The sequence below is a fragment of the Gorilla gorilla genome, chromosome 4 (genome assembly GCF_029281585.2).
Source record: "Gorilla gorilla gorilla isolate KB3781 chromosome 4, NHGRI_mGorGor1-v2.1_pri, whole genome shotgun sequence".
NCBI classification, from domain to species: domain Eukaryota; kingdom Metazoa; phylum Chordata; class Mammalia; order Primates; family Hominidae; genus Gorilla; species Gorilla gorilla.
Genome location: NC_073228.2, coordinates 27,534,054 through 27,561,373, shown reverse-complemented (window position 1 = coordinate 27,561,373; position 27,320 = coordinate 27,534,054). Strand labels below are relative to the sequence as shown.

The window sequence follows — 27,320 nt, the reverse complement described above, 5'->3', positions numbered from 1 at the left end:
ATTCAGAAATCACTGAGGCAGCAGCACCTTGTACAGATATTTCTCAGCCTTCACTGTGCGTAAGAATTGCTCGGGGCCCTTGTTAAAAAAAAAAAAAAAAATCAGCGTCCTGGACTTGAAACCCAGTAAGTCTGGAGTGGGGTCTAGGAATCAACATTTAACAAAAGCAGGCATTTTTGGCCAGGCACAGTAGCTCACACCTGTAATCCCAGCACTTTGGGAGGCTGAGGCGGGAGGATCACTTGAGCTCAGGAGTTTAACACCAGCCTGGGCAACTAGACCCCTGTCTTTACAAATAAAAATAATTAGCCAGGCCTGGTGGTGCACACCTGTGGTCCCAGCTACTCAGGAGGCTGAGGTGGGACAATCACTTGAGCCCAGGAGTTTGAGGCTGCAATGAGCTATGATCACAGCACTCCACTCCAACCTGGGTGACAGAGCGAGGCCAGTCTCAAAAAAAAAAAAAAAAAAAAAAAGCAAGCATTTTTGATACAGTATTTGTATGTATCTGCTTAAGACAGTCGGTTTGCTTCCAAAGACTAAATCAAACTTCCACCAAACTCCTTTTGGCATAGACTGAGTCCAGAGCAAGGAGATCAGATGGGTTTACATAGACAATGTAACAGTAAGATTTACCTCTTCTCTTCCCCAGCCAGCATGGGACGGTGTGGGGGTGTGGGGGGGCGGGGGAGTGGCAATCTACCAAATATCTCTCTTCTTACAGGAACTCACAGAGGAAGACAGATTGGTCGAACAAACAAGTATTATGCAAAGCTCATCCAAACCCTCTGATTTCCTTAACTTGGCTAAGAAAAAGAGGAAGTTCTCCGAGTGACTCACCACTGTGATTCTACTATGCCTTCTGACCCCGTCTTGGACTTCGTTTGGGAGAATGTGGAGCCATTTGAACAGGCTCCTCTTCTGGAGCATATTTTCTTCTGTCACTTGTAAGCCCCCCTCATCATTCTGAGGCTCGAACCTCCAAGCCAACGCGTCATGTGGAAAGTGAGCTTTATCGTGTTCCTTTTCTGTTTCAGGTAGAAAAGCTGTATTGGATTGTGAGGCAATGAAAACAAACGGTAAGTTTCATTTACTTCTTTCTTATTGAAACCATTTTCACTGAAGTGGTGAGACAGTCTGATTGCAACATAAGCGTCCATTCAAAAGTGTTTCTGAGCTTTTATGAACAACCAAAGAACAGTCTTTTCAATTATCTATCATTTAAAATAAAATGATTTTAGGGAGGGGATTGCAGCATTTTTTTCTGAGACTCAGTGAGAAAAATAATGAAATTTGTTCTCACAATGAAAGTTTTCTAACTTTCCTTGTTATTGTTGTTTTATGGTTGTTGTGTTTTAACTAGAAAGCCAACACACAGGCTGGGTGTGGTGCCTCAGGCCTGTAATCGCAGCACTTTGGAAGGCTAATGGGGTAGGATTGCTTGAGCTCAGGAGTTTGAGGCCAGCCTGAACAACATAGTGATACCTCGTTTCTTAAAAAAACAAAACAAAATAAAAAAGCCCACAGAATCATTGTGAAATAATTCAAGCAACACTAGAAATATACATTGGGAAGTGGTCTAACCTCTGGTTCTACTAGTTACTAGCCAGCAGCCTGAGCTCATGACATACCCAGTTTGACCTTAATTTCTTTCTTTCTTTCTTTCTTTTTTTTTTTTTGAGATGGAGTCTCAGTCTGTCGCCCAGGCTGGAGTCAGTGGTGCAATCTCGGCTCATTGCAACCTCCGCCTCCCAGGTTCAAGTGATTCTCCTGCCTCAGCCTCCTGAGTAGCTGGGACTACAGGCGTGTGCCACCAAGCCTGGCTAATTTTTTGTATTTTTTGTAGAGACGGGGTTTCACATCGTTAGCCAGGATGGTCTCGATCTCCTGACCTCGTGATCCACCCGCCTTGGCCTCCCAAAGTGCTGGGATTGCAGGCGTGAGACACCGTAATTTATTTCATCTGTGAAGTGGGCTAATAAAAGCACCTACCTGGTAGGCTAGTGTGCAGATCAAATGAGACAATCCCTGCTCCTCGTCACAGTGCCAGGCATATGGTAAACCATCCATAAGTGATAGCCAAGGTGGTGGTTGTTACTGTATAAAATGTAAAAGTTCTGTTATAATCCTCCTCCAATCCTTCTCCCCTTCCTACTTCCAGAAGCAGCCGTTATCAACAGTCACTTTATATTCGTTATCTTTTTTTGTTTGTTTGTTTTTGAGACAGAGTTTCACTCTCGTTGCCCAGGCTGGAGTACAGTGGCACAATCTCGGCTCACTGCAACCTCCGCCTCCTGGGTTCAAGGGATCCTCCTGCCTCAGCCTCCCGAGTAGCTGGGATTACAGGCATGTGCCACCATGCCTGGGTAATTTTTGTATTGTTTTTTGGTAGAGATGGGGTGTCATCATGTTGGCCAGGCTGTTCTTGAACTCTTGACCTCGTGATCCTCCTGCCTCTGCCTCCCAAAGTGCTGGGGTTACAGGCATGAGCTACCACACCAGCCTTAGCTCCTCTTTTTCAACAGCTGCATGGTATTTTAAGACTCAGCCATGATTCGTTTAACCATCCTTTTTTATTGCTCCGCTTTTTGGGGGCAATATAAACAATGCTACAATAAACATCCTTGTACACAACGTCCTTTGTGGATGCATGAGAGCTTGAAAGCATCTCTGTAGAATGAAATTCTAGAATTGAAATTGCAAGGTCAGAGGGCATACACATTTAAATTGTTACAGACCCTGCTAAGTTGCCCTCCCAACAAGGCTGATCGTATCCTATCAGTCACCAATGGTGGGTGAGTTTCCCCACCCACTCCCCAGTGGTGGATATAATCACTTTTACTTTTAAATTTTATTTAGGGTTCTTTCTTTTTTTCTTTCTTTCTTTCTTTCTTTCTTTCTTTCTTTCTTTCTTTCTTTCTTTCTTTCTTTCTTTCGTTCTTTCTTTCTTTCTTTCTTTCAGACAGAGTCTCTGCTCTGTCGCCCAGGCTGGAGTGCAGTGGTGCGATCTTAGCTTTCTGCAGCCTCGACCTTACAAGCTCAATTGATCCTCCCACCTCAGCCTCCTGAGTAGTGCCATACAGGTATGCACCACCACGCCCAGCTAATTTTTGTATTTTTAGTAGAGACAGGGTTTCACCATTTGCCCAGGCTGGTCTCGAACTCCTGGACTCAAGAGATCTGCCTGCCTCAGCCTCCCAAATTGCTGGGATTACAGGCATGAGCCACCATGCCTGGCCAATCATTTTTAAAATTTGTGCCAATCTGATGAGTGAAAAATGATATCTCAGTGTTGTTTTAATTTGCAGTTGCCTCATTACTTGTGAAGTTGAGCATCTTTTTCATGTTTACTGGCCACAAAAGCTCTAGCATTCCTATATAAAAAAAACTTAGGGATGGCTATTTGGTTGGAAAGGTAGTTTAGGTCTTGTCTTAAAGTTGAGTTTATATGGCGGGGCACAGTGACTCACACCTGTAATCCCGGCACTTTGGGAGGCTGAGGCAGGCAGTCACTTGAGGTCAGGAGTTCAAGACCAGCCTGGACAACATGGTGAAACCCTGTCTCTACCAAAACTACAAAAATTAGCTGGGCATGGTGGTGTGTGCCTATAGTTCAGCTACTCAGGAGGCTGAGGCAGGAGGATCAGTTGAGCCTGGAAGGTGGAGGCTGTGGTGAGTCAAGATGGTGCCACTGCGCTCCAGCCTGGGCAACAGAGTGAGACTCTGTCTCAAAAAAAAAAAAAAAAAAGTTGAGTTTATATAAGACTGAGAAAATGTTAATTGTCCAGATCAAAGAGTGGGAGGAGAGTTTATTGCATTTTCAAAAGCATTTTCGAAGAGTCTAAATCTGTCTTCCACCCAAGCCATCCATTGGTCCTAGCTATGTTTTTTTTTTTTGTTCTGTTTTGTTTTTTAAAAATTAGAGACGAGGTCTCACTTGTTGCCCAGGCTGTTCTCGAACTCCTGACCTCAAGTGATCCTCCCACCACAGCCTCCCAAAGTGCTAGGATTATAGGCGTCAACCACCACACCCAACTTCAAGAACTTTTTATTTATTATTATTTTTATTTTTATTTTTTGAGGTAGTCTCACTCTGTCACCCAGCCTGGAGTGCAGTGGCATGATCTTGGCTCACTGCAACATCCGCCTCCCTGGTTCAAGCAATTCTCCTGCCTCAGCCTCCTGAGTAGCTGGGATTACAGGTGCCCACCACCATGCCGGCTAATTTTTGTATTTTTAGTAGAGACAGGGTTTTGCCATGTTGCCCAGACTGGTCTCAAACTCATGGCCTCAAGTGATCCACCTGCCTCGGCCGCCCAAAGTGCTGGGATTACAGGTGTGAGCCACCTTGCCTGGCCAGGATCTTAACAAGGACTTTTTCTTGTGTCATTTTGTTTTTCAGAATTCCCTTCTCCATGTTTGGACTCAAAGACTAATGTGGTTATGAAGGGTCAAAATGTATCTATGTTTTGTTCCCATAAGAACAAATCACTGCAGATCACCTATTCATTGTTTCGACGTAAGACACACCTGGGAAGCCAGGATGGAAAAGGTGAACCTGCGATTTTTAACCTAAGCATCACAGAAGCCCGTGAATCAGGCCCCTACAAATGCAAAGCCCAAGTTACCAGCTGTTCAAAATACAGTCGTGACTTCAGCTTCACGATTGTCGGTAAGTAGAGTGCCTGTTTCTTGGAGCCCCTATAATTTATAGGGTACTTTCTGGTTCTATGAGGGGCTCTCCATGATCCTTGTGAACACTTAAGAACCTGCAAAGTATGTTACTGCGAGCTTTATTCTTTTTTTATTTTTTATTTATTTTTAGACCTGGTCAACAGGAAGTATCTTTTAATTTTTTAACTTTTGAGATCTCTATTCTTTTTTTTTTTTTTTTGAAACAGAGTCTCACTCAATTGCCCAGGCTGGAGTACAGTGGTGCAATCATGGTCCACTGCAAACTCCACCTCCTGGGTTCAAGGCGTTCTCCTGCCTCAGCCTCCCAAGTAGCTGGGATTACAGGCACCCATCACCATGCCTGGCTAATTTTTGTATTTTTACTTGAGACGAGGTTTCACCATGTTGGTCAGGCTGGTCTCGAACTCCTGACCTCAGGTGATCTGCCCGCCTCAGCCTCCCAAAATGCTGGGATTACAGACGTGAGCCACCATGCCCAGTGAGTTCTCTATTCTTAATCATTCCATTTCACCTTCTCTTTCAAAGACTTTCGACCATGTCAGATAATAGTCTTATATCTTTAGGCAAAAGTCTTTTATCTCAACAATAATTGTTGAGGTCTTTTCTAGAAACTTTATTCTGTGATTCCCATTGTGTGGGCAAAAATCACTTTTTTTTTTTTTTTTCTGAAGCCTTGGGCCCCTTGGAGAGGGTCTTCAAAGCCCCACGCCTTTCCCACTGCTTCCTTAGTGTCATGGGCCCCATCCGCTAGCACTCCTCCTGCCTAGCCACATCTCACTACTTCTGTGTTTTTCTGTCCCATTTTCCTACCCCAAGCCTGTTACTGCCTAGCATTAAGGGCCTCATCCGTGAAGGTGACCTTGATAATGGACTCCTGTGAGAGGAGAGAAGGCTTCTAGGTAACACATGTATGTTATACCTGGAGTCTTCAAAGCGTAGGGACTCTGACTTCCTGATAACTCTTGAGTGGTCCTCTATGTCTATGCTATCCAGTACGGTACTGTTTAAATTTATTTGTTTATTTTGTTTTATTTTATTTCTTTTTTTTTTTTTTTTTTTTGAGATGGAGTCTCGCCCTGTCACCCAGGCTGGAGTGCAGTGGTGCGATCTCAGCTCACTGCAACCTCCGCCTTTCGAGTTCAAGCAATTCTCCCACCTCAGCCTCCCGAGTAGCTAGGATTACAGGCATGCACCACCATGCCCAGCTAAATAGAGATGGGGTTTCACCATGTTGACCAGGCTGGTCTTAACTCCTGACCTCAGGTGATCCACCCACCTCAGCCTCCCAAAGTGCTGGGATTACAGGCGTGTGCCACTGCTCCTGGCCAAAATTTATTTATTTAATAGCCTATGTCACCCAGGCTGGAGTGCAGAGGCTACTCGCAGGCAATCAAAGCCCATTGCAGCCTCAAACTCCTGTTCTTAAGAGATCCTCCCACCTCAGCATCCTGAATAGCTTGGATTACAAGCACGTGCCATAATTAAAATCAAGTTAATTAAAATTAGATGAAATAAAAAATTTCCCTCCACAGTCTCAGTTACATTTCAAGGCTTTGATAGCCACACCTGTAGCTGGTGGCTGCCACATTGGACAACACAGATGTAGACCATTCCCATCATCACAGAAAGTTCTACTGGGTGACATTGCTGTAGCTCAGTGATTCTTAGCTTTTTAGGTCCAATGATAGCAATGATAGCAATGAATATCTTCTCCAGAGAAATGCTCATAAAACTACATATACAAATTTCTGCATAAGGTTTTAGAGAATGCTACGGACTCCAGGTTAGAACCAATTATCTTGGCCAGGTGCGGTGTCTCAGAGGTGTAATCCCAGCACTTTGTGAGGCTGAGGCGGGAGGATCACCTGAGCCCAGGAGTTTGAGACCAGCATGGGAACTATATGGAGACTGTGTGTCTACAAAAAGTTAAAAAATATATATATGTAGCTGAGCGTGGTGGCATGCCTATAGTGCCAACTACTCAGGAGGCTGAGTTGGGAGGATTGCCTCAGCCCAGGAGTTCAAGGCTGCAGTGAGCTGTGATTGCACCACTGCACTGCAGCCTGGGTGACAGAGAGAGACCCTGTCTCAAGAAAAAAAAAAAATCCCAATGATCTTTGGACATAAACTGAGTATATTCCTTGTGAAAGGAAAAGGAAGAAGGAGGGGGAAAATCCCTGCAAACATGGTACTGGAATACGATGGATATGTGAGGGCAGGAACACAGCTGATGGTATTCTCTAGCGGTCAGACTCCTGCTGCGCTCGGCAATAAGCCCATCAGTTCATATGTTTTTTGTGCACGACCTTCCTGCAATTTGTTAGGGTAATTACAGAGTCCGGTAATAAAACTATCTTGGTAGATTATAAAACTGTATCATCTTCAGTTAGGCCAGATCGATAGGCACTACTGAGTACCTACTCCATGCAAGCAATTGTACTACTGGGTTTTTAATGAGGCCTAAAACATAGTGTTGTCCCCAACCCAGTAAGGGTTGAAATTATGAGCCATAAACACAAATTCATTAATCACTGATTCACTCATCAAAAAAATTTTTTTTTTTTTGAGATGGATCTTGCTCTGTTGCTCAGGCTGGAGTGCAGTGGAACCATCTTGGCTCACTGCAAGCTCTGCCTCCCGGGTTCACACAATTCTCCTGCCTCAGCCTCCCGAGTAGCTGGGACTACAGGCGCCCGCCACCACGCCTGGCTAATTTTTTTTTTTTATTGTATTTTTAGTAGAGACGGGGTTTCACCATGTTAGCCAGGATGGTCTCAATCTCCTGACCTCGTGATCTGCCCACCTCGGCCTCCCAAAGTGCTCACTCATCAAATGTTTAAAGAGAACACAGGACCGGCTGCGGTGGCTCACGCCTGTAATCCCAGCACTTTGGGAGGTTGAGTGGGGGCAGATCACTTGAGGTCAGTAGTTCAAGACCAGTCTGGCCAACATGGTGAAACCCTGTCTGTACTAAAAATACAAAAATTAGCTAGGCATGGTGGTGGGCACCTGTAATCCCCAGCTACTTGGGAGGCTGAGGCAGGAGAATTGCTTGAACCTGGGAGGCAGAGGTTGCAATGAGCTGAGATCGTGTCACTGCACTCCAGCTTGGGTGACAGAGTGAGACTCCATCTCAAAACAGAAAAGAAAGTAAATTAAAAAAAAATTGTTTTTAAGTGTGGACTCTTGAAGTCAGTCCCGACTCGGCCATTTACTAGCTGTGTGACCTTGGGCAAATTTCTCAATCTCTCTGAAGCACAGTTGGTTCATCTGTGGAATGGGCATGATACTATCCACACTACAAGACTGTCGTGAAGGTCAAATGAGATCATGTGAATGGCACGCCTGGCACATGATAGATACTTAACAGCTTTCTTCCTTTCCTATAATACTGTCTTATTAATGCATTATATATATATATAATAAAATGTATAGCTGGGTTTTTCTGTTAGGTCATAGAATAGGCTATGATCTAACAGAGTGTAGCAGACCCATTTCCTGTTGAGAATTTCTCTTGAATCTAGTTAGCAGGGTTACTTCCTGCTATTTGGAGGAAGTGAAAGATAATTGTGCAGCTGAGTTCTATAAATAAAATTACAATTGGAGAAAACGATATTTTTGGGGCTGGGCGTGGTGGCTCACACCTGAAATCCCGGCACTTTGGGAGGCTGAGGTGGGAAAATCACTTGTAGCCAAGAGTTTGAGACCAGCCCGGGCAACATAGTGAGACTCTGTCTCTACAAAGCATTTAAAAATTAGCCAGCAGTGTGCACCTGTAGTCCCAGCTACAGGGGAGGCTGAGGCAGGAGGATCACTTGAGCCTGGGAGTTTGAGGTTACAGTGAGCTATAATTGTGCCACTTCACTTCAGCATGGTTGAAAGAGCAAAACCCTGTCTCTGAATAAATAAATACATTGAAAAGAAAATGATATTTTTGGATTAAAAAAACCCACTGTAAATTTACAAGGATTGAGAATAAAAGCACTTCTTGGGCCGGGTGTGGTGGCTCCTGCCTGTAACCGCAGCACTTTGGGAATTCAAGGTGGGAGGATCACTTGAGGCCAGGAGTTCAAGACCAACCTGGCCAACATGGTAAGACCCTATGTCTATAAAAATAAATATAAAAAAGCACTTCTCAGCTTCATACTTAGAACTGGATCATTGACGAAATCATATTCATTATTAACAATAAATAGATTGTGAATTCTAGGAAGGGCAAGCTTGCACCCCAATTCCTCAAAGCAGAGAGATGCCCTCCACTCTCTGGCTTTCTCAGCACTCAGCTGAGAACCTCGGCTAACAACACACTGCACGGGGTTGGCCACATGCCCATTGGCATCTCCCAGTGGGCCGTGAGCTTCTTGACTTCTCAGGAAGGGGGTCGTTCATCTTGGTTCCACAGCCTGGAGTGGAGTAAGGGTTCCACTCGTATTTGTGGTCTGAGTGAGCACACCCAGTCTGTTTATCCTTTTCATGTTCACTTTCATTCTTCCAGACCCGGTGACTGCCCCAGTGCTGAACATTATGGTCATTCAAACAGAAACAGACCGACATATAACATTTCGTTGCCTCTCAGTCAATGGCTCGCTGCCCATCAATTACACTTTCTTTGAAAACCATGTTGCCATATCACCAGCTATTTCCAAGTACGACAGGGAGCCTGCTGAATTTAACTTAACCAAGAAGAATCCTGGAGAAGAGGAAGAGTATAGGTGTGAAGCTAAAAACAGATTGCCTAACTATGCAACATACAGTCAACCTGTCACCATGCCCTCAACAGGTAAGAGCAACCTGAGTTCTTTCAGCCAGGTCTGAACTCACTTCCAGAAGCTGCAGCTGCTCCTCTGCCCACCCATTTCCCACCATGGCCACCTGACCTTCCAGGTCCTTCTGAAGGTGCATTCGTCAAGGTAGAAGGATAGAAGGAAAACTAGGTCGTGTGCAGTGGCTCACACCTGTAATCCCAGCACTTTGGAAGGTTGTGGCTGGCAGATCACTTGAAGGGTCTCTTTGGTAGAGTCCATGCAAACTCTCATGGGGTTGCTTTCTGCCATAAAGGAACCACAGAAAGGCCTAGAAGCTGGAGCAGGAGGGGGACTTGTTGCAAAACTTTCTGCCCTGCCCTTCCAATTTGCATCTGTCTTAGAACTGCCAGGTCTTTTGGTTTTCTTTGTTTTTTCATCATTTGTATGTCTGCCTTTCTTTCTTTTCCTTCCTTCTTTCCTTCCTTCTTGTATGCCTGCCTTTCTTTCCCTTCCTTCCTTCCTTCCCTCCCTCCTTCCTTCCTTCCTTCCTTCCTTCCTTCCTTCCTTCCTTCCTTCTTCCCTTCCTTCTTTCTTTCTTTCTTTTCTTTTTTTCAGAGTGTCACTCTGTTGCCCAGGCTGGAGTGCAGTGGTGCGATCTCAGCTCATTGCAACCTTTGCCTCCCAGGTTCTAGAGATTCTCGTGCCTCAGCCTCCTGAGTAGCTGGGACTACAGGCACCCGCCACCACGCTTGGCTAATTTTTGTATTTTCAGTAGAGATGGGTTTTCACCATGTTGGCCAGACTGGTCTCGAACTCCTGGCCCCAAGCTATCTGCCCACCTCGGCCTCCCAAAATGCTGGGATAACAGCTGTGAGCCACTGTGCCTAGCCATCTTGTACTGATTTCTAATACCATGCCCTCCTGCTTGGCTGTTTATTGCTCCACTGCTAATGATGGTGAGTCCAGACTCCTGCACCACCCTTGGCTCAGGGCAAGAGAGGCCTCTGGCCAAGCCCTGTGTTTAGTGGGCTCTGGTCTGGTACCTCCAGGCTATGCACCTTCCCCTAGGCTAAGGGGTTCAGGGAGCCGTGGGGATGCAGCCACCTGGACCCTATACTCCCACTTTTCTGCTCCAAACTCTGGGTACCTGGACCAAAATCCCCTGCCCAATCAGATCAGAAGCCATTTCCAGGGCCTGTACCAGTCTCTCCCCCAGCTCATCCTCCCGAGAGTGGCCCACAGTGAGGGTATGAGCATCCCTGAACCTGAGCCAAGGGAGCTGTTTATGGGGGGTGTGGATGGTGTTTGCACATGTGGGCTGGGGCGTCCATGTGCATGCAAGGCCCCTTAGGGTGCAGGTCAGAGCCCAGGCCGGGAGCGGGGCAGCCCGGGACTTCAGTGGGTTCTGTCCATGCTGCCACGTCCTGATGCCAAACTCTGGAAAGTCTGAGAATTCCAGATTCAAACCTGACCTTCCAGGTCCTTCTGAAGGTGCATTTGTCAAGGTAGAAGGATAGAAGGAAAACTAAGTCATGTGCAGTGGCTCACACCTGTAATTCCAGCATTTTGGAAGGTTGTGGCTGGCAGATCACTTGAGCCCAGGAGTTTGAGACCAGCCTGGGTAACATGGCCAAACCCCTGTCTCTACAGAAAATAAAAAAAATTAGCCAGGTGTGGTGGTGCATGCCTGTGGTCTCAGCTACTCAGAGGATGAGGTAGGAGGATTGCTTGAGCCTGAGAGGTCAAGGCTGCAGTGAGCTGTGATCGTCGTGCCCTGCATTCCAGCCTGCGTAACAGAGCGAGACCCTGTCTCAAAGAAAAAAAGAAAAAGAAAAAGAAAGAAAAGAAAAACTAGGTTAGCAAAGGCACAAGGCACACTTGGACATTGACCACTTCACCCAGCCAGGTCCTCAGAACAGAGCCCACGCCCTGGTATTCAGTGAGTGTGGTCTAACAAGTGAGGCAGCCTGCTGGAGTCAGGCACTTGGCTATGAGTCACAGCCCTTCCATTCACTGGCTGTGTGACCTTAGGAAAGTCATTTCACCTCCGTGAGCCTTACTCACCTCATCTATAAAATGGGAGTGATGCCAATGGGATAAATAAGGCAACACAGGCGAAGTGCCTAACACAGTGTCTGGCCTACAGCTAAAACTCAACAACTGGCAGTTGTTTGGATGACACGAAACATGCTACCAGGGCTCAGGGCCTTGCCCAGTAAACACCCAGGCTTTTCTGGTGCTCATGATCCCAGAAATGTTGCTGGTATTCGTCCTGTTAAATTCTGTGCTGCTTTTCTCTTCTTTGGGTGGCCCCTGTGGAAGATGTGCTTGGTCATGACTTTTTAAACTTTATTATTTTTATTTTATTTTATTTTATTTATTTATTTATTTATTTATTTATTTGAGATGGAGTCTCACTCACCCAGTCTGGAGTGCAATGGCATGATCTCGGCTCATTGCAACCTCCGCCTCCTGGATTCAAGCGATTCTCATGCCTCAGCCTCCCAAGTAGCTGGAAATACAGGCACGCGCCACCAGGCCCAGCTAATTTTTATATTTTGGGTAGAGACGGGGTTTCACCATGTTGGCCAGGCTGGTCTCAAACTCCTGACCTCAGGTGATCTACCTGCCTTGGCCTCCCAGAGTGCTAGGATTACAGGTGTGAGCCACTGAGCTCAACCTATTTTTATTTATTTATTAACTTATTTATTGAGACAGGGTCTGGTTCTGTCACTCAGGCTGGAGTGCAGTGGCACAATCATAGCTCACCGCAGTCTCCACGTCCTGGGCTCAAGCGATCCCCCTGCCTCAGCCTCCTGAGCAGTTGGGATCATAGGCACATGCCATCACACCTGGCTAATTTTTATTTATTTATTTATTTATTTTGTAGAAACAGGGCCTCACTATGTTGCCCAGGCCGGTCTCAAACTCCTGGCCTCAGGAAATCCTCCCACCTTGATCTCTGAAAGTGCTGGGATTACAGGTGTGAGCCACCACGCCCAGTCAAGAACTTTATTGACTAATAAGTCCCGTGAGTTTTAGATGTCATGACCATTTGGGAACCTGGGTGCATAGTACATTGGTTAACTTGGGAGACATCACCTTTTCTAAAACACTTACTGGCTTGTCATTGGAAAAGAAAATGCTATGGTCACCAGTGGATGCGGTCTTCTTCCAGGCGGAGACAGCTGTCCTTTCTGTCTGAAGCTACTACTTCCAGGGTTATTACTGCTGCTGGTGGTGATAATCCTAATTCTGGCTTTTTGGGTACTGCCCAAATACAAAACAAGTAAGTTCTTTTAGTCGCTTTACCACCCGTTTTCCCATGGGTTTGGGATACAGACAGCAGGACAGAGGGTGAGGAGAAAGAGAAAAGGGGATTGGAAATAGAATAGGGAGAAAATGAAAATAGGAGGAAAACATGAGAAAGGGTGGCGGGAATGGAATAGACTTCCTGAACGGTTCATGCAGAGGGTAATTCTTTCTCCAGGGAAAGCCTTTTCTGATTGAGGGCAAGCAGAGCTGGCTTCACAGACATGCAGCCTGTGCTGTCACACAGGGCCCTGTGCCAAGAAGAACTCCACATTTGGTATTTATTTATTTATTTATTTATTTTTGAGACAGAGTTTTGCTCTTGTTCCCCAGGCTGGAGTGCAGTGGTGCGATCTCGGCTCACTGCAGCTTCCGCCTCCCAGGTTCAAGCAATTCTCCTGCCTCAGCCTCCCAAGAAGCTGGGATTACAGGTGTCCGCCACCACACCCAGCTAATTTTTTGTATTTTTAGTAGAGACAGGGTTTCACCATGTTGGCCAGGCTGGTCCCAAACTCCCAGCCTCAGGTGAGCCACCTGCCTCAGTTTCCCAAAGTGCTGGGATTACAGGTGTGAGCCACTGCTCCCGGCTGCATCTTGAAATTCTTCATAATTTTTTGTACGCTCTTTTAAAAATTGTTAATGGTGGTAAAATATACATAACAGTAAATGGGCCACTTTAACCTGCTTAAATGCATAGTTTGGTGGCATTAAGCACGTTCCCATTGTCATGCACCCTTCTCCACCATCCATGTCCAGAACTTTTTCATCTTCCCAAACTGAAACTCTGTCCCCATTACACTCTAGCTCCCCATCCCCTCTTCCCCCGGGCTCTGCCAACCACCATTCTGCTTTCTATCTCCATTAGTTTGACTCCTCTAGGCACCTCATGGAAGTAGAAGCATTTATCCTTTCATAACTGGCATATTTCACTTCGATTAATGTCCTCAAGGTTCATCCATGTTGTCATTTGTGTCAGAATTTCCTTCCTTGATAAGACTGAAGAATGCCCCATTGTACATAAATATGCCACACTTTGTTTATCCATTTATCCCCCATGGGTACCCGGGTTGCTTCCACCTTTTGTCTATTGTTTAATAATGCTAGGAATGTGGGTGTGAAATTATTAATGTTTTTAAACAAGAGGCCCTTTTCCTTGTATGACTGCTTGTGAAAGATGTCCTTGGTCATGACTTTAAGAACTTGTGTTCTTTTTTTTTTTTCTCTCTCTCTCTCTTCTTTTTTTATTCTATATTAAATAGAGACGGGGCCTCACTATGTTGCCCAGGCTGGTCTCGAACACTTGGGCTCAAACAATCCTCCCACCTCGGCCTCCCACAGTGTTGGGATTATAGGCGTGAGCCACTGTGCCGGGCCAAGAACTTGTGTTCTTAATTAAACACAAGTTTAAGGCCTGTGAACAGTGTTCGTTTCGCACTGGGCACTGCAAGTGGTGCGGCTGCTCCTGACTGCAAGTGCCTCAAGCGAGAGCTTTGCCTTGTGTGACTCTAGATCTGCCACATACGTAGGGGAGGTTCAGTGCATGAGGACAAACAAGCGTCATCCCATTAGCACAAAAGACACCTTCAAAAGGTTTACAATTGTTTGGAGCTGGAAGTATTAAAAATATTAGGTTGGTGCATAAGTAATTGCAATTTTTGCCGTACTTTTATGGCAAAACCCACAATTACTTTTTTTTTTTTTTGAAATGGAGTCTCGCTGTGTTGCCCAGGCTGGAGTGCAGTGGTGCAATCTCGGCTCACAGCAGCCTCTGTCTCCCTGGTTCAAGCGATTCTCCTGCCTCAGCCTCCTGAGTAGCTGGATTACAGGCACCCACCACCATGTATTTTTAGTAAAGACAGGGTTTCACCATGTTGGTCAGGTTGGTCTTGAACTCCTGACCTCAGGTGATCTGCTCGCCTCAGCCTCCCAAAGTGCTGGGATTACAGATGTGAGCCATTACGCCCGGCCCACAGTTACTTTTGCACCAACCTAATATATACATATTTTTTATTTCTATGTTTCTATGCTTTCTAGATTTTCAATGTAAAAGTATAATCTATTCTACTATAAGATTTTTTTAAAAACTTTATTAAACACACCAGACTCAAAAAAACAAAAACAGAAACAAAAAAGCATCATTTCTCTCTTCCCCACCTTAAGTGCTACATCTAGCAGAAAACTTGTCAATGTTATTAGAAGCCTCAGTTCCAGCTTTTTTAAAAAAATGTTTTTTAGAGACGGGGTCTCACTGTGTTGCCTAGGCTGGTCTTGAACTCCTGGACTCAGGCGATCCTTCCACCTCAGCCTCCCAAAGTGCTGGGATTACAGGCATGAGCCACTGCACTCAGCCGAGTTACTGCTTTTCATTCCTCACGTTTTATGGCCACCACTGGTTAAGCCTTCAAAGTGGTTTTTTCATTTGACACACGAGTGCAGAAGGATATGAAGATTTACACAAAAGACAGTTTGGGTCTCAGCACTGGCCCCCATCAGCAAGCTGAGGGCTGTTGGACAAGCCCCTCAGGCTGTTGCTTCTGAGCCTCAGTGTTCTGAGTTGTGGAATGGGCCATGGAGATATTGTCAGAACTGGCAAGAGAACCAATTGAGAACCATCTCCAGAGAGTCACAACTCAGAGAAGTCAGGGACTCAGTTGACATAAAACTTGAATACAGAGGTCACAAGTTATACATCTGATGCATCTTTAAGATTTTATTTTATTTCATTTCTTTTTTTTAGAGATGGGGCTTCACTGTGTTGCCCAGGCTGGAGTGCAGTGGTGCCACCATAGCTCACTGTAACCTCCCACCTTAGCCTCCCTAGTAGCTGGGAATACAGGTATGCACCACAACTCCTGGCTAATTTTTTTTTTTTTTTTTTTGAGGCAGAGTCTCGCTCTGTTGCCCAGGCTGGAGTGCAGTGGCACAATCTCCGCTCACTGCAACCTCTGCCTCCCAGGTTCAAGCATTTCTCCTGCCTCAGCATCCTGAGTAGCTGGGATTACAGGCGCCCACCACCACGCTAAGCTAATTTTTGTATTTTTAGTAGAGATGGGGTTTCACTATGTTGGCCAGGCTGGTCTTGAACTCCTGACCTCGTGATCCGCCCACTGCGGGCTCCCAAAGTGCTGAGGCTGGTGAGCCACCGTGCCTGACTTTTTTTTTTTTTTTTTTTTGAGACAGGATCTCACTTCCATCACCCAAGGCTGGAGTGCGGTGGTACAATCATGGCTCACTGCAGCCTTGACCTCCCAGGCCTCCTCCTGCCTCAGCTACCTGAGTAGTTGGGACCACAGGCGCGCACCACCATGCCTGGCTTTTTTTTTTTTTTTTTTGTAGGTTTCACCATGTTTCCCAGGCTAGTCTTGAACTCCTGGACTCAAACCATCCTCCTGCCTCAGCCTCCCAACGTGCTGGGATTACAGTTTTTTGTTTTTTTTTTAATTACAAAATTCTTTTTAGAGACAAGGTCTCACTATGTTCCCCAGGGTGGTCTTGAATTCCTGGCTTCAAGTGATCCTCCCACCTCAGCTTCCCAAAACACTGGGATTACAGGCGTGAGCCACTGCACCCTGGCCCCCATCTCATATGTCTTAAAAACATGTTTCTCCTTCTTATAAAAAGTCCAGGTTCTTGCAAAAGTGGTATTAATATTTTTGATTACTGGCTGGAGCTACAATAGAATTCAGTGAGGCTGGCCGGGCACAGTGGCTCATGCCTGTAATCCCAGCACTTTGATCACCTGAAGTCTGGAGTTTGAGACCAGCCTGGCTAACATGGTGAAGCCCCGCCTCTACTAAAAATACAAAAAATTAGCCAGGCATTGTGGCGCATGCCTGTAATCCCAGCTACTCGGGAGGCTGAGGCAGGAGAATCGCTTGAAACCAGGATGCGGAGGTTGCGGTGAGCGGAGATTGCACCATGGCACTCCAGCCTGGGCAACAGAGCAAGACTCCGTCTCAAAAAAATACAAAAATTAGCTGGGCATGGTGGTGCACAACTGTAATCCCAGCTACTCGGGAGGCTGAGGCAGGAGAATCGCTTGAAACCAGGATGCGGAGGTTGCGGTGAGCCGAGATCACGATAGTGCCACTGCACTCCAGCCCAGGCGACAGAGCGAGACTCCATCTTAAAAAAAAAAAAAAAAGAATTCAATAGGCCATTTACACTCTCTTGAAGATATTACAAAGCTTCCACAGACTATTCTGTTCAGCGAAGGAAAGAAAATAAGTCTGGCTAGTTCAGGCATAATCTGATAGGCAAAGCATGTTCCTCTGAAGGCCAGGAAAATAAATCAGAACAGCCCCTGGCTTGGAGGAGCGGTGTCTAGACTCCCTGTTGAGTCTATAGTTTTCCTTTGTTAGACAACAGTTTGGGCCATTGGAGCAAGTCACTCTCTGTTTCAGAACTATGAGGGAATTCTGCTCCTTGGCCGAGGAGATGAGAAAAATGTGGCTGAATTGGTTTAATTTGATGATTCCTACCAATTTACGTAGGAAAAGCTATGAGAAATAATGTGCCCAGGGACCGTGGAGACACAGCCATGGAAGTTGGAATCTATGTAAATATCCTTGAAAAACAAGCAAGTAAGAGAACTTTGTTGCGTGTTTTGGGTGGTTTCAGGTTTTTGTCTTTTTATTTTGTTAAGGTTGTACAGACATACGGGAGTGGGGGGGTGGAGCAAAAGGGATAGAGTTCAATGTCTATTGATGCCCAGTCCCACTTTCTAGGGGTAATAACCAGTTTTTTAAATCCTTCCACAGATATTCTGTGTGTATAATAAACAAATGATAGTGATTGTAGCATATTGTAGGTATGACTTTCTACACCATGATTTTGTTTTTTTTTTTTCATGTACAACGTATCTTGGAGATTTTTCACATCTGTTCAGAATGATCCACACTGTGTTTCACAGTCTTTCATGGTCACCTCTCAAAGCAGGCATTGCATATTGCTTTGCAGTAAACAAGACCCAGCGCCTCGGCTGATGTATTAGTCCATTCTCATGCTACTATAAGGACATACCTGAGATGGGGTAGTTTATAAAGGAAAGAGGTTTAATTGACCCACAGTTCCGCAGGGCTTGGGAGGCCTCGGGAAACTTACAATCATGGTGGAAGGGGAAGCAAACACATCCTTCTTCACAAGGTGGTAGGAGAGAGAAGAATGACAGCCAATGGAAGGGGGAAACCCCTTATAAAACCATCAGATCTTGTGAGAACTAACTCACTGTCACTAGAAGAGTATGACAGAAACCACCCCCATGATTTAATTATCTCCACCTGGTCCCTCCCATGAGATGTGGGGATTATGGGGACTACAATTCAGGATGTGATCTGGGTGAGGACACAGTCAAACCCTATCATCAGCTGACAATGGAACAATCCCAGCCTACATGGCCACATTCCAGACTCATTGCTGAGCAATTTACCGACCTTTTCTAACACAAACTCCACCAACCCCCAATTTATGTCATTCTCATTTTACAGAGGAGGAATCTGTGCCAGAAGTGGGATCCAGGCCGTGTGTTTCCACAGCCCAAGATGGTGAGCATGTTCTGCAGAGTCTATTCCACTGCCCTCATGCGCTTAGAAATTCACATAATTGGCCCAATAATTCCTATTCCTTATCTTTTGCCCAGAGGCCAAACACTCCCAGGAGCTACAGTATGCCACCCCCGTGTTCCAGGAGGTGGCACCAAGAGAGCAAGGTGAGCCACAGGTTGGGATAAGAGGTACTGGTGAAATGAGACAGGTGGTCCCTCTGAAGTCATTATATTCAGGGACTTCAGGAACCCGTTAATGGGGTGGGTGGGAGCAATGCAGGCACACCGCAAGGAACCAATGGCAACCAGCACCCCAGCTCCTAAAAAAATCTCATCAGGAGATGGAGGGTGAGGAAGAGGGAAAGATGTGGTGGGGGAATGTCATAGAAAAAAAACCCAGAGAGGAGGCTACAGGATCACTACTCAAACATTTCCTTCCTTCCTTCCTTCCTTCCCTCTCTCCCTCCCTCTCTCTCTCTCTTTCTTTCTTTCTTTCTGTCTCTCTTTTTTTCTTTTCTTTCTTTTTCTCTTTCTTTCTTTTCTTTCTTTTCTTTCTCTCTCTCTCTTTCTTTTTTTCTTTCTTTTCTTTCTTTCTTTCCTGCCTTTCTCCTTTTTTTTGAGACTCTCACTCTGTTGCCCAGGCTAGAGTGCAGTGGCACAATCTCAGCTCACTGCACCCTCTACCTCTTGGGCTGAAGCAGTCCTCCCACCTCAGCCTCCTGAGTAGCTGGGACTACAGGTGTGCACCACCATGTCTGACTAATTTTTTTTTTTTTGATAGAGACAAGGATCTTGCTATATTGCCCAAGCTGGTCTTGAACTCCTGAGCTCAACCAATCTTCCTGCCTCGGCCTCCCAAAGTGTTGGGATTACAGGCATGAGGCATTATGCCCAGCTAACATTTTCAAGAATAAATTATTTAACACAGTCCAGGAAAAAATTAGTTAATACCTGGTTCTGTCAGGCCACCCAGCTACTAGAAATAGGATTTTTAAAAACAGCCTTGCTGGTCACATATCCTAAGTAAATTATTTTCTCTCTTATATTTCAGAAGCCTGTGATTCTTATAAATCTGGATATGTCTATTCTGAACTCAACTTCTGAAATTTACAGAAACAAACTACATCTCAGGGTAAGATGCTTTTTATGAAGCTGATTTCCATGAACAAAAAGCAAACTTGAGGCTGAGGCAGGTGGATTACTTGAGGTCAGGAGTTCGAGACCAGCCTGGCCAACATGGCAAAAACCCCATCTCTACTAAAAATACAAAAATTAGCCAGGTGTGGTGGTGTGTGTGTGTAGTCCCAGCTACTCGGGAGGCTGAGGCAGGAGAATCACTTGAGCCCGGGAGGCAGAGGTTGCAGTGAGCCAAGATCGTGCCACTGCACTACAGCCTGGGCGACAAGAGCAAGACTCCATCTCAAAAAAAAAAACAAAAAAACAAAAGATATTGATATTCATTGATGTTCGTGATTTAGCTAGCCCTCCAGATTTAGCTAATGCCAAAGGTGTGCCTTGATGTGCTGCCTTTCCCGGTCATGTTCCAGGGAGAGAGCCCACAGAGTTGAGTTGTGGGGGAGGGAGAATGTTTTAGTCCCCTAGGGCTGCTGCCACAAATGACCACAAGTTGGTGGCTTAGAGCAACCATTTCTGTAGAGCCGTGCTCCCTCCAAAAGTTGTGGGGAGGACCCTCCTTGCCTCTTCCAGCTTCTGGGGCTCCAGACATTGCTTGTGGTTGCCTCCCTTCAACTTCTGCCTCTGTCTTCACGTGGCCTTTTATATTCTCTCTTGTCTCTCTCTTTTTTTTTGAGATGGAGTCTCACTCTGTTGCCCAGGCTGGAGTTCAGTAGCGCGATCTTGGCTCACTTCAATCTCCATCTCCCCAGTTCAAGCGATTCTCATGCCTCGACCTCCCGAGTAGCTGGGATTACAGGTGCCTGCTACCACGCCCAGCTAATTTTTGTATTTTTAGTAGAGATGGGGTTTCACTATGGTGGCCAGGCTGGTCTTGAACTCCTGACCTCAGATGATCTGCCTGCCTCGGCCTCCCAAAGTGCTGGAACTACAAGCCTGAGCCACCGTGCCCAGCCCTGAATCGCTTTAGTAAATAAAGGGTCTCCCAGAATAAATTCATCCGAACATGCATCCTTCTCTGAGCCTTCTGACTCTTCAATATTCTGCTCACACCTGTCTGGCATCTCCATGATCTTTTCCACTGGTCAGCACTGTCCGATAGAAATATAATGTCAGCCACATGGGCACTTGTCACTCTTTCTAGTAGACACAATAAAAAAATGAAAAGATGGCCGGGCACGGTGGCTCACGCCTATAATCCCAGCACTTTGGGAGGCCAAGGTGGGTGGATCACTTCAGGTCAGGAGTTCAAGACCAGCTTGGCCAACATGGTGAAACCCCGTCTGTACTAAAAATACAAAAAAATTAGCTGGGCACAGTGGCGGGCACTTGTAATTCCATCTACTTAGGAGGCTGAGGCATGAGAATCACTTGAATCTGGGAGGCGGAGGTTGCAGTGAGCCGAGATTGCACCACAGCACTCCAGCCTGGGCAACAGAGTGAGACCCTGTGTTAAGAAAAGAAAAGAGAAAAGAAGAAAAGAAAAGAAAAAGGAAAAGGAAGGAAGGAAGGAAAGAGAAAAGAAGAGAAACAGGTGAAATGAATTGGAATAATATATTTTATTTAACCCAGCATATCCAAAATCCTATCATTTTAACAAGTACAACTACCCTATTTCCCTCAGAATGTAGCATTGCCTCTGGTTTGCTGTGGATCCTGTATTGGACCACTCCGCTGTAGAGTCCTGTGGGATCCAAGCTTCAAGGAGACCCATCATGCATGCTTAGGGCCAGTTCCAGGTGTCCTTGACATGACACTAAACCTCCATTTCCTTTTTTTTTGGAGACAGAGTCTGGCTCTGTCGCCCAGGTTGGAGTGCCATGGTGTGACCTTGGCTCACTGCAACCTCTGCCTCCCGGATTCAAGCGATTCTCCTGCCTCAGCCTCTCAAGTAGCTGGCATTATAGGCGTGTGCCACCATGCCCGGCTAATTTTTGTATTTTGTAGTAGAGACAGGTTTTTGCTATGTTGGCCAGGCTGGTCTTCAACTCCTGACCTCAAGTGATCCGCCCACCTCGGACTCCCAAAGTGCTGGGATTACAGGCGTGAGCCACTTCGCCTGGCCCTCCATTTCCTGATCTAGTCTTATATCCACGCTCACCACCTCAGCACGCTCAGACCCACGCTGCTGTGGGCTCCTCTGGCTCCTGGAAGAGTGCGTCCGCAGATGCTGCAGTCTTTGTGTGGCTCAGCAATTGCCACTCACATCAGGAACTGCCTTTACCCTGTCAGGCTCCACTGAGACCCGACCCTGGTTATTAAGCTATAGGGGAGACAAGGATGGATCTTAAAGAAGACAAGCAAAATGTAGTGAAGCAAATAGAATGGTGGTTCCTGGGGGATGGGGGCAGGGGACAAAGAGGAGTGACTGGCTAACAGGTACAGCGTTTCAGTTTGGAAAGACAAAAAAGTTCTGGAAAAAAGATGGAAGGTGGTGATGGTTGCACAATAATATGAGTTTTGTTGTTGTTGTTTTTTGAGACAGAGTCTCTCTCTGTTGCCCAGGCTGGAGTGCAGGGGCACGATTTCGGCTCACTGCAACCTCTGCCTCCCGGGTTCAAGCGATTCTTGTGCCTCAGCCTCCCAAGTAGCTGGGATTACAGGCACCCACCACCATGCCCAGCTAATTTTTGTATTTTTAGTAAAGATGAGGTTTCACCATGTTGGCCAGGCTGGTCTCAAACTCCTGACCTCAAGTGATTGGCCTGCCTTGGCCTCCCAAAGTGCTGGGATTACAGGCATGAGCTATTGCGCCCGGCAATATGAATGAATGTTTTTAACACCATTGAATTACACACCTAAAATTGGTTAAAATGGTAAAAAATTTTATGTTATGTATAACTTACCACAATAATTTAAAAAATATTGTGAAGCGCCTGCCTCATGTGAGGTCTTCTAATAAGAGTGGCTGTTCTCCTTCTCAAGAGCGCTTGCGGGCATTGGGAGTTTCATATTCTCAAATGTCCACATCCCAAGGCCTACCCCGCCCCTGTCAGTGTCAGAAGTTAGCAGAGCAGAACTGCTAGATGTGCTCATTCCATCTCCTCCATGGTTGGCCCACCCTTTCGATCAGATCCTGGAATTGGCTTTCAGCACAGCCTTCCAGCTGGCTGTGATAAATGAGAGTGGCTTAAACCCTGTCATCAGGGTTTCACAGCTTGCCCTGAACCCGTAGCCTCTCATTTTCTCCTTGCAAATCTTCTAAGGCAGCTAAGAGAAGCCAATTAACTTCACAATCCACATAATTAGCATTGCCCCAAACCTTTCAAGTGCTGGAATGCTGGCGTCCACTAGTGCCTCATTTCTTTCTAAACCTCATTCCACATGGCAAGGGAAGGTCTTAGGAATTGTGGAGCTGTGGCGTTCTAAGGGTTCTCACTGCCTACCTATCACCAGCAAGGGAGTCCTTGTTGCCATCCATCCCTAGGGGGTAATTTTGTTCCCTGAGGCTGCTTTCTAGGGACTTCTGGTCCCTTGTTTTATCCTGGACCAGACCTGAAAGCAGAGCCTGAAATAAGGCCTTCTATGCACATCATTTATGTAGGAGGTGGCCCTAGGAAGCAGGCCCAATGCGCCATGGGAAAAACCAGTACCAGAGTGTTTTGCTGAGTTGAGCACTGTGGTGGGCAGCTGGACGTGAGCCCACTGGAATCTTCTGAAGAGCCCAAGAGCCTCTTCTCAGTATTGTCCACTTGAGGATTGATAGTGAGAGGCATTTATCCATTGGTGTCCAACGCTCACTGGTTGAGGATCACCCCAGAAAGCGACACCTCCCCCACTTCTAGACTAGCATGTGGGTATTCCAAGCAGGCTTACCTCAGTGTCTCACCCCAGGCACTGCAAACACCCCAGGACAGAAAGTGAACATGTGTATTGTGCAATTGAAGCAAGACACTATCAGTGCAAAGTGAGTAGACCCTCAGATGCTGCTGGGTCAGAGGGAAGGCCCAGGGATATGACACAGGACACAGAGGTGGCAGATACACCACCTCCCAACATTTCCTCTATCACAGCAACTAGAACAATGGCAACAATAGGGGTGGGTGTGGTGGCTCACGCCTATAATCCCAATACCTTGGGAGGCCAAGGCAGAAGGATTGCTTGAGCCCAGGAGTTCAAGACTAGCCTCGGCAACTTGGCGAAACCCTGTCTCTACAAACATATTTGTATGTGATTGAACAAGTAGAACAATGGAACGGAAAGTCCGGATGTAGTTCTAAATATGTACAGTAACTTAGTATAGGATAAATATGGCATCTTAAATCAATGGGGAAAAGATGGATTATTCAACATATTGTAAAAACTTGAGAATCACATTAAAAAAGTTGGACTCCTACCTCATTCTTTACAACAAAATTAATTCTGATAGATGTAGTCACAGAAGGGCTAGAAGAATATGCGGGGGATTTAAAAATAATCTTGAAGTGGGGAGGACTTTTATAGGTATGACTCACAACCCAGAAAACATAAAGGATTGTTACATTTAATTAGATAAATCATTTAATTAGATGAAACATTTAAAAATTACATTTAGAAATCATAAACTAAATCCAAAGAATAACTAGGGGCCGGGCGCAGTGGCTCACGTCTGTAATCCCATGGGGCAGGTGGATCACCTGAGGTTGGGAGTTTGAGACCAGCCTGTCCAACACGGTGAAACCCCGTCTCTACTAAAAATACAAAAATTAGTTGGTGTGGTGGCACATACCTGTAGTCCCTGCTACTGGGGAGGCTGAGGCACGAGAATTGCTTGAACCTGGGAGGTGGAGGTTGCAGTGAGCCAAGATTGCGCCACTGCATTCCAGCCTGGGCGACAGAGCAAGACTCCATCTCAAAAAAAAAAAAAAAAAAAGAATAACTAGGGAGAAAACACCATGATGTGTTGCATAATAACATTTCAGTCATTCATGGACCAAATATAAAATGGGGTCCCATAAAACTATAATACCGTGTTTTTACTGTACCTTTTCTATGTTTAGACACATTTAGATACACAAATGCTTACCATTGTGCTACAATTGCCTAGTGTTCAGTAGCGTGCTGTACAGGTTTATCCCTAGGAAGAATAGACTATCCCACACACCCTAGGCGTGTAGCAGGCTATGCCTTCTAGGTTTGTGTGAGTACACTCTATGCTGTTCAAACAGTGACCTCCACTGTTACGCGAAGCATGACTGTATTTTGAGCCCAGGTCTCAGATATTGTATGAAGTTTCATAATATTATGAACTTTTACAAATCATTAAGAGAAAGACCAATAATCCAGTAGAAAACTGGGAAAAGGTGGCATCTGCAGGGTAACACCAGGGCAGCACAGAAATCTTGCTGGGATGAGGAGCTGCAAACATGTGTGGTCAACTTTTTGGCCTTCTGCCTCTTCTACTCTCAGGGATGGGGGATTACGACTAAAGAAGTTGTCTTTTCTGAGTGTTGCTTCTCCCTAAGGATTTAAAGGGGAGACCTGGCCAGAGGAATGATCAACAGTGGATTTGTGATGACTGGAGCTCATTTCCTTCTTTCTCAACTGTCCTGGAAGGAAATGGACTAGTGCCTTACCTCTGACTCTTCCGCAGCACACACCCACCCCCAGAGACAGTAACTGAGATCTGCAGTAGCACAGAAACTTACAGGTTAGAAAAATTAGACACCTCAGGATTTCATGACTCCAGACCTGTTTCCTTAGCATAATACCACACCAGTAGGAGAAATACAACTTACGGAATTTCTTTGTAAATAAATTCTATAACATTTTGGGTAAAAATTTATCATAAAAAATTATTAAAAGCAATTGGGTTGGAAGGAAGTTCTGTCAAAATACAATCCAGGTGTGCAGTTCTCTGATAAATTTAGCAGTGGTTACTACTGAGGCAGTCTCAAAAAAAAGTGTAAGAGGACTTTAAGGGGTGATGAAAATTTTCTACATTGCTTTTGTGGAGATGGTTATCAATTTGTACATTTAAAAGTTTAAGGTAAATTTATTGTATGTAAATTGTATCTTAATAAAACTGATTAAAACAGATATACAAACCTCAGACCCTCTGCAGTCCTGAATTTGAATGGAAAATATTGGTGTGAACTCATAATTTATTTTTTATTTGTTATTATTATTATTATTTTGGAGATGGAGTCTCACCCTGTTGCCCAGGCTGGAGTGCAGTGGCGTGATCTTGGCTCACTGCAATCTCTGCCTCCCAGGTCCAAGCAATTCTCCTGCTTCAAACTCCCAAGTAGCTGGGATTACAGGCGCCTGCCACCATGCCCAGCTAATTTTTGTATTTGTAGAAGAAACGGGGTTTCACCGTGTTGGCCAGGCTGATCTTGAACTCTTGACCTCAAATGATCCACCCACCTCAGTCTCCCAAAGTGCTGGGATTACAGGCGTGAGCCACCGTGCCCGGCCTTATTTTTTATTTTTTTTGAGACAGGGTCTTGCTCTGTTGCCCAGGCAGGAGTATAGTGGTGTGATCCAAGCTCCCTGTGGCTTCGACTCCCCGGGCTCAAGCCATCCACCCCCCCATCAGCTTCCCAAGTAGCTGGGACTATAGGCCTGAGCCACTATGACTGGCTAATTTTCAAAGCTTTTTTTTTAGAGATGTGGTCTATGTTGCCTAGGCTGGTCTCGAACTCCAGGGCTCAAGTGATCCTCCTGTCTCAGCCTCCCAAAGTATTGGGATTACAGGTATGAGCCACCACATCTGGCCAATTTTTTTTTTTCAGGGAGGAAATACACACTCTCCTATATTTGCTAGCTCTTAATACTGGAAAGGCCTAGAAACAAAGACTGCCTTCTATCAATGAGCATTCCTAGTATCCAAAGTATGGTGTCCACTTTTTTCCAATAAAAAAAAACCCCAGAGCTCCTTGGAATATACAATCTCTACAGTAGTTATTAGAAGGAAATTATCAAAGACTAGTAAGGTGTGTCAAAGAGACTTGGGGCTGGCCAGGCACAGTGGCTCACACTTGTAATTCCAACACTTTGGGAGGCTGAGGTGGGCAGATCACCTGAGGTCAGGAGTTCAAGACCAGCCTGGCCAATATGGTGAAACTTTACTAAAAATACAAAAAATTAACCAGGTGTGGTAGCAGGCGCCTGTAATCTCAGCTACTCAGGAGGCTGAGGCAGGGAGGCTTTAACCCAGGAGGCAGAGGTTGCAGTAGGCCAAGATCGCACCACTGCACTCCGGACTGTGTGACAGAGCAAGACTGTCTCAAGGAAAAAAAAAAAAAGACTTGAGGCCAACTTGAAGAAGTTCCCATTGGCCAAAGATGGGACAATTTGAGCATCAAAAGGAATAATTACTTTAAATAATCCAGCATTTATCCTACCTTTCCCACACCTCTAGGTAAGCAAATACTCGGTGAGAAGCTTTTCTTCATAGAAGTACTCTAGCAAACGGCCGGGTGCGGTGGCTCATGCCTGTAATCCCAGCACTTTGGGAGGCCGAGGTGGGCGGATCACCTGAGGCCGGGAGTTCAAGACCAGCCTGACCAGCATGGAGAAACCCCATCTCTACTAAAAATACAAAATTAGCAGGGCGTGGTGGCGCATGCCTGTAATCCCAGCTACTTGGAAAGGCTGAAGCAGGAGAATCACTTGAACCTGGGAGGCGGAGGTTGCAGTGAGCTGAGTTTGCGCCACTGTACTCCAGCCTGGGCAACAAGAGTGAAACTCCAACTCAAAAAAAAAAAAAAAAAAAAGTACTCTAGCCAACAAAGAAGGAAGATAGAATATCACCATTTTGCAAGCTTTAATGAACTCACCACTTGAGGTATTAATCAATGGTTGCTGGCAACCCCAAAAAAGAAACAAACAGACACTACTACCACTTCCTTTTTTTTTTTTTTTTTTTTTGAGACAGCGTCTCACTGTGTCACCCAGGCTGGAGTACA

The 27,320-nt window shown here is 45.7% G+C and overlaps 1 protein-coding gene across 14 annotated transcripts; it reads left to right on the top strand.

Annotated features, from left to right (window-relative positions):
* Window positions 1-729: 729 nt before the first annotated feature.
* MILR1 (mast cell immunoglobulin like receptor 1) lies at window positions 730-27,320 on the top strand. 14 transcript variants are annotated; one of them, XR_010133757.1, is made up of 11 exons: window positions 832-947; window positions 1,038-1,079; window positions 4,403-4,672; window positions 9,191-9,475; window positions 12,619-12,729; window positions 17,246-17,335; window positions 18,239-18,295; window positions 18,391-18,459; window positions 19,346-19,426; window positions 21,376-21,939; window positions 24,198-25,459. XR_010133757.1 is itself a non-coding variant. In XM_019026746.4 (10 exons), the coding sequence occupies exons 1-9, from the start codon at window positions 893-895 to the stop codon at window positions 19,396-19,398; spliced, it is 1,032 nt and encodes a 343-aa protein (XP_018882291.3). In that variant the 5' UTR covers window positions 736-892; the 3' UTR covers window positions 19,399-19,426; window positions 24,873-25,459. The 14 variants fall into 14 exon arrangements, 12 of the variants coding, with proteins under 12 accessions (XP_018882293.1, XP_018882291.3, XP_055242824.1 ...); XM_019026746.4 differs by lacking the exon at window positions 21,376-21,939 and having other exon boundaries at window positions 736-947; window positions 24,873-25,459; XR_010133758.1 differs by lacking the exon at window positions 17,246-17,335 and having other exon boundaries at window positions 769-947.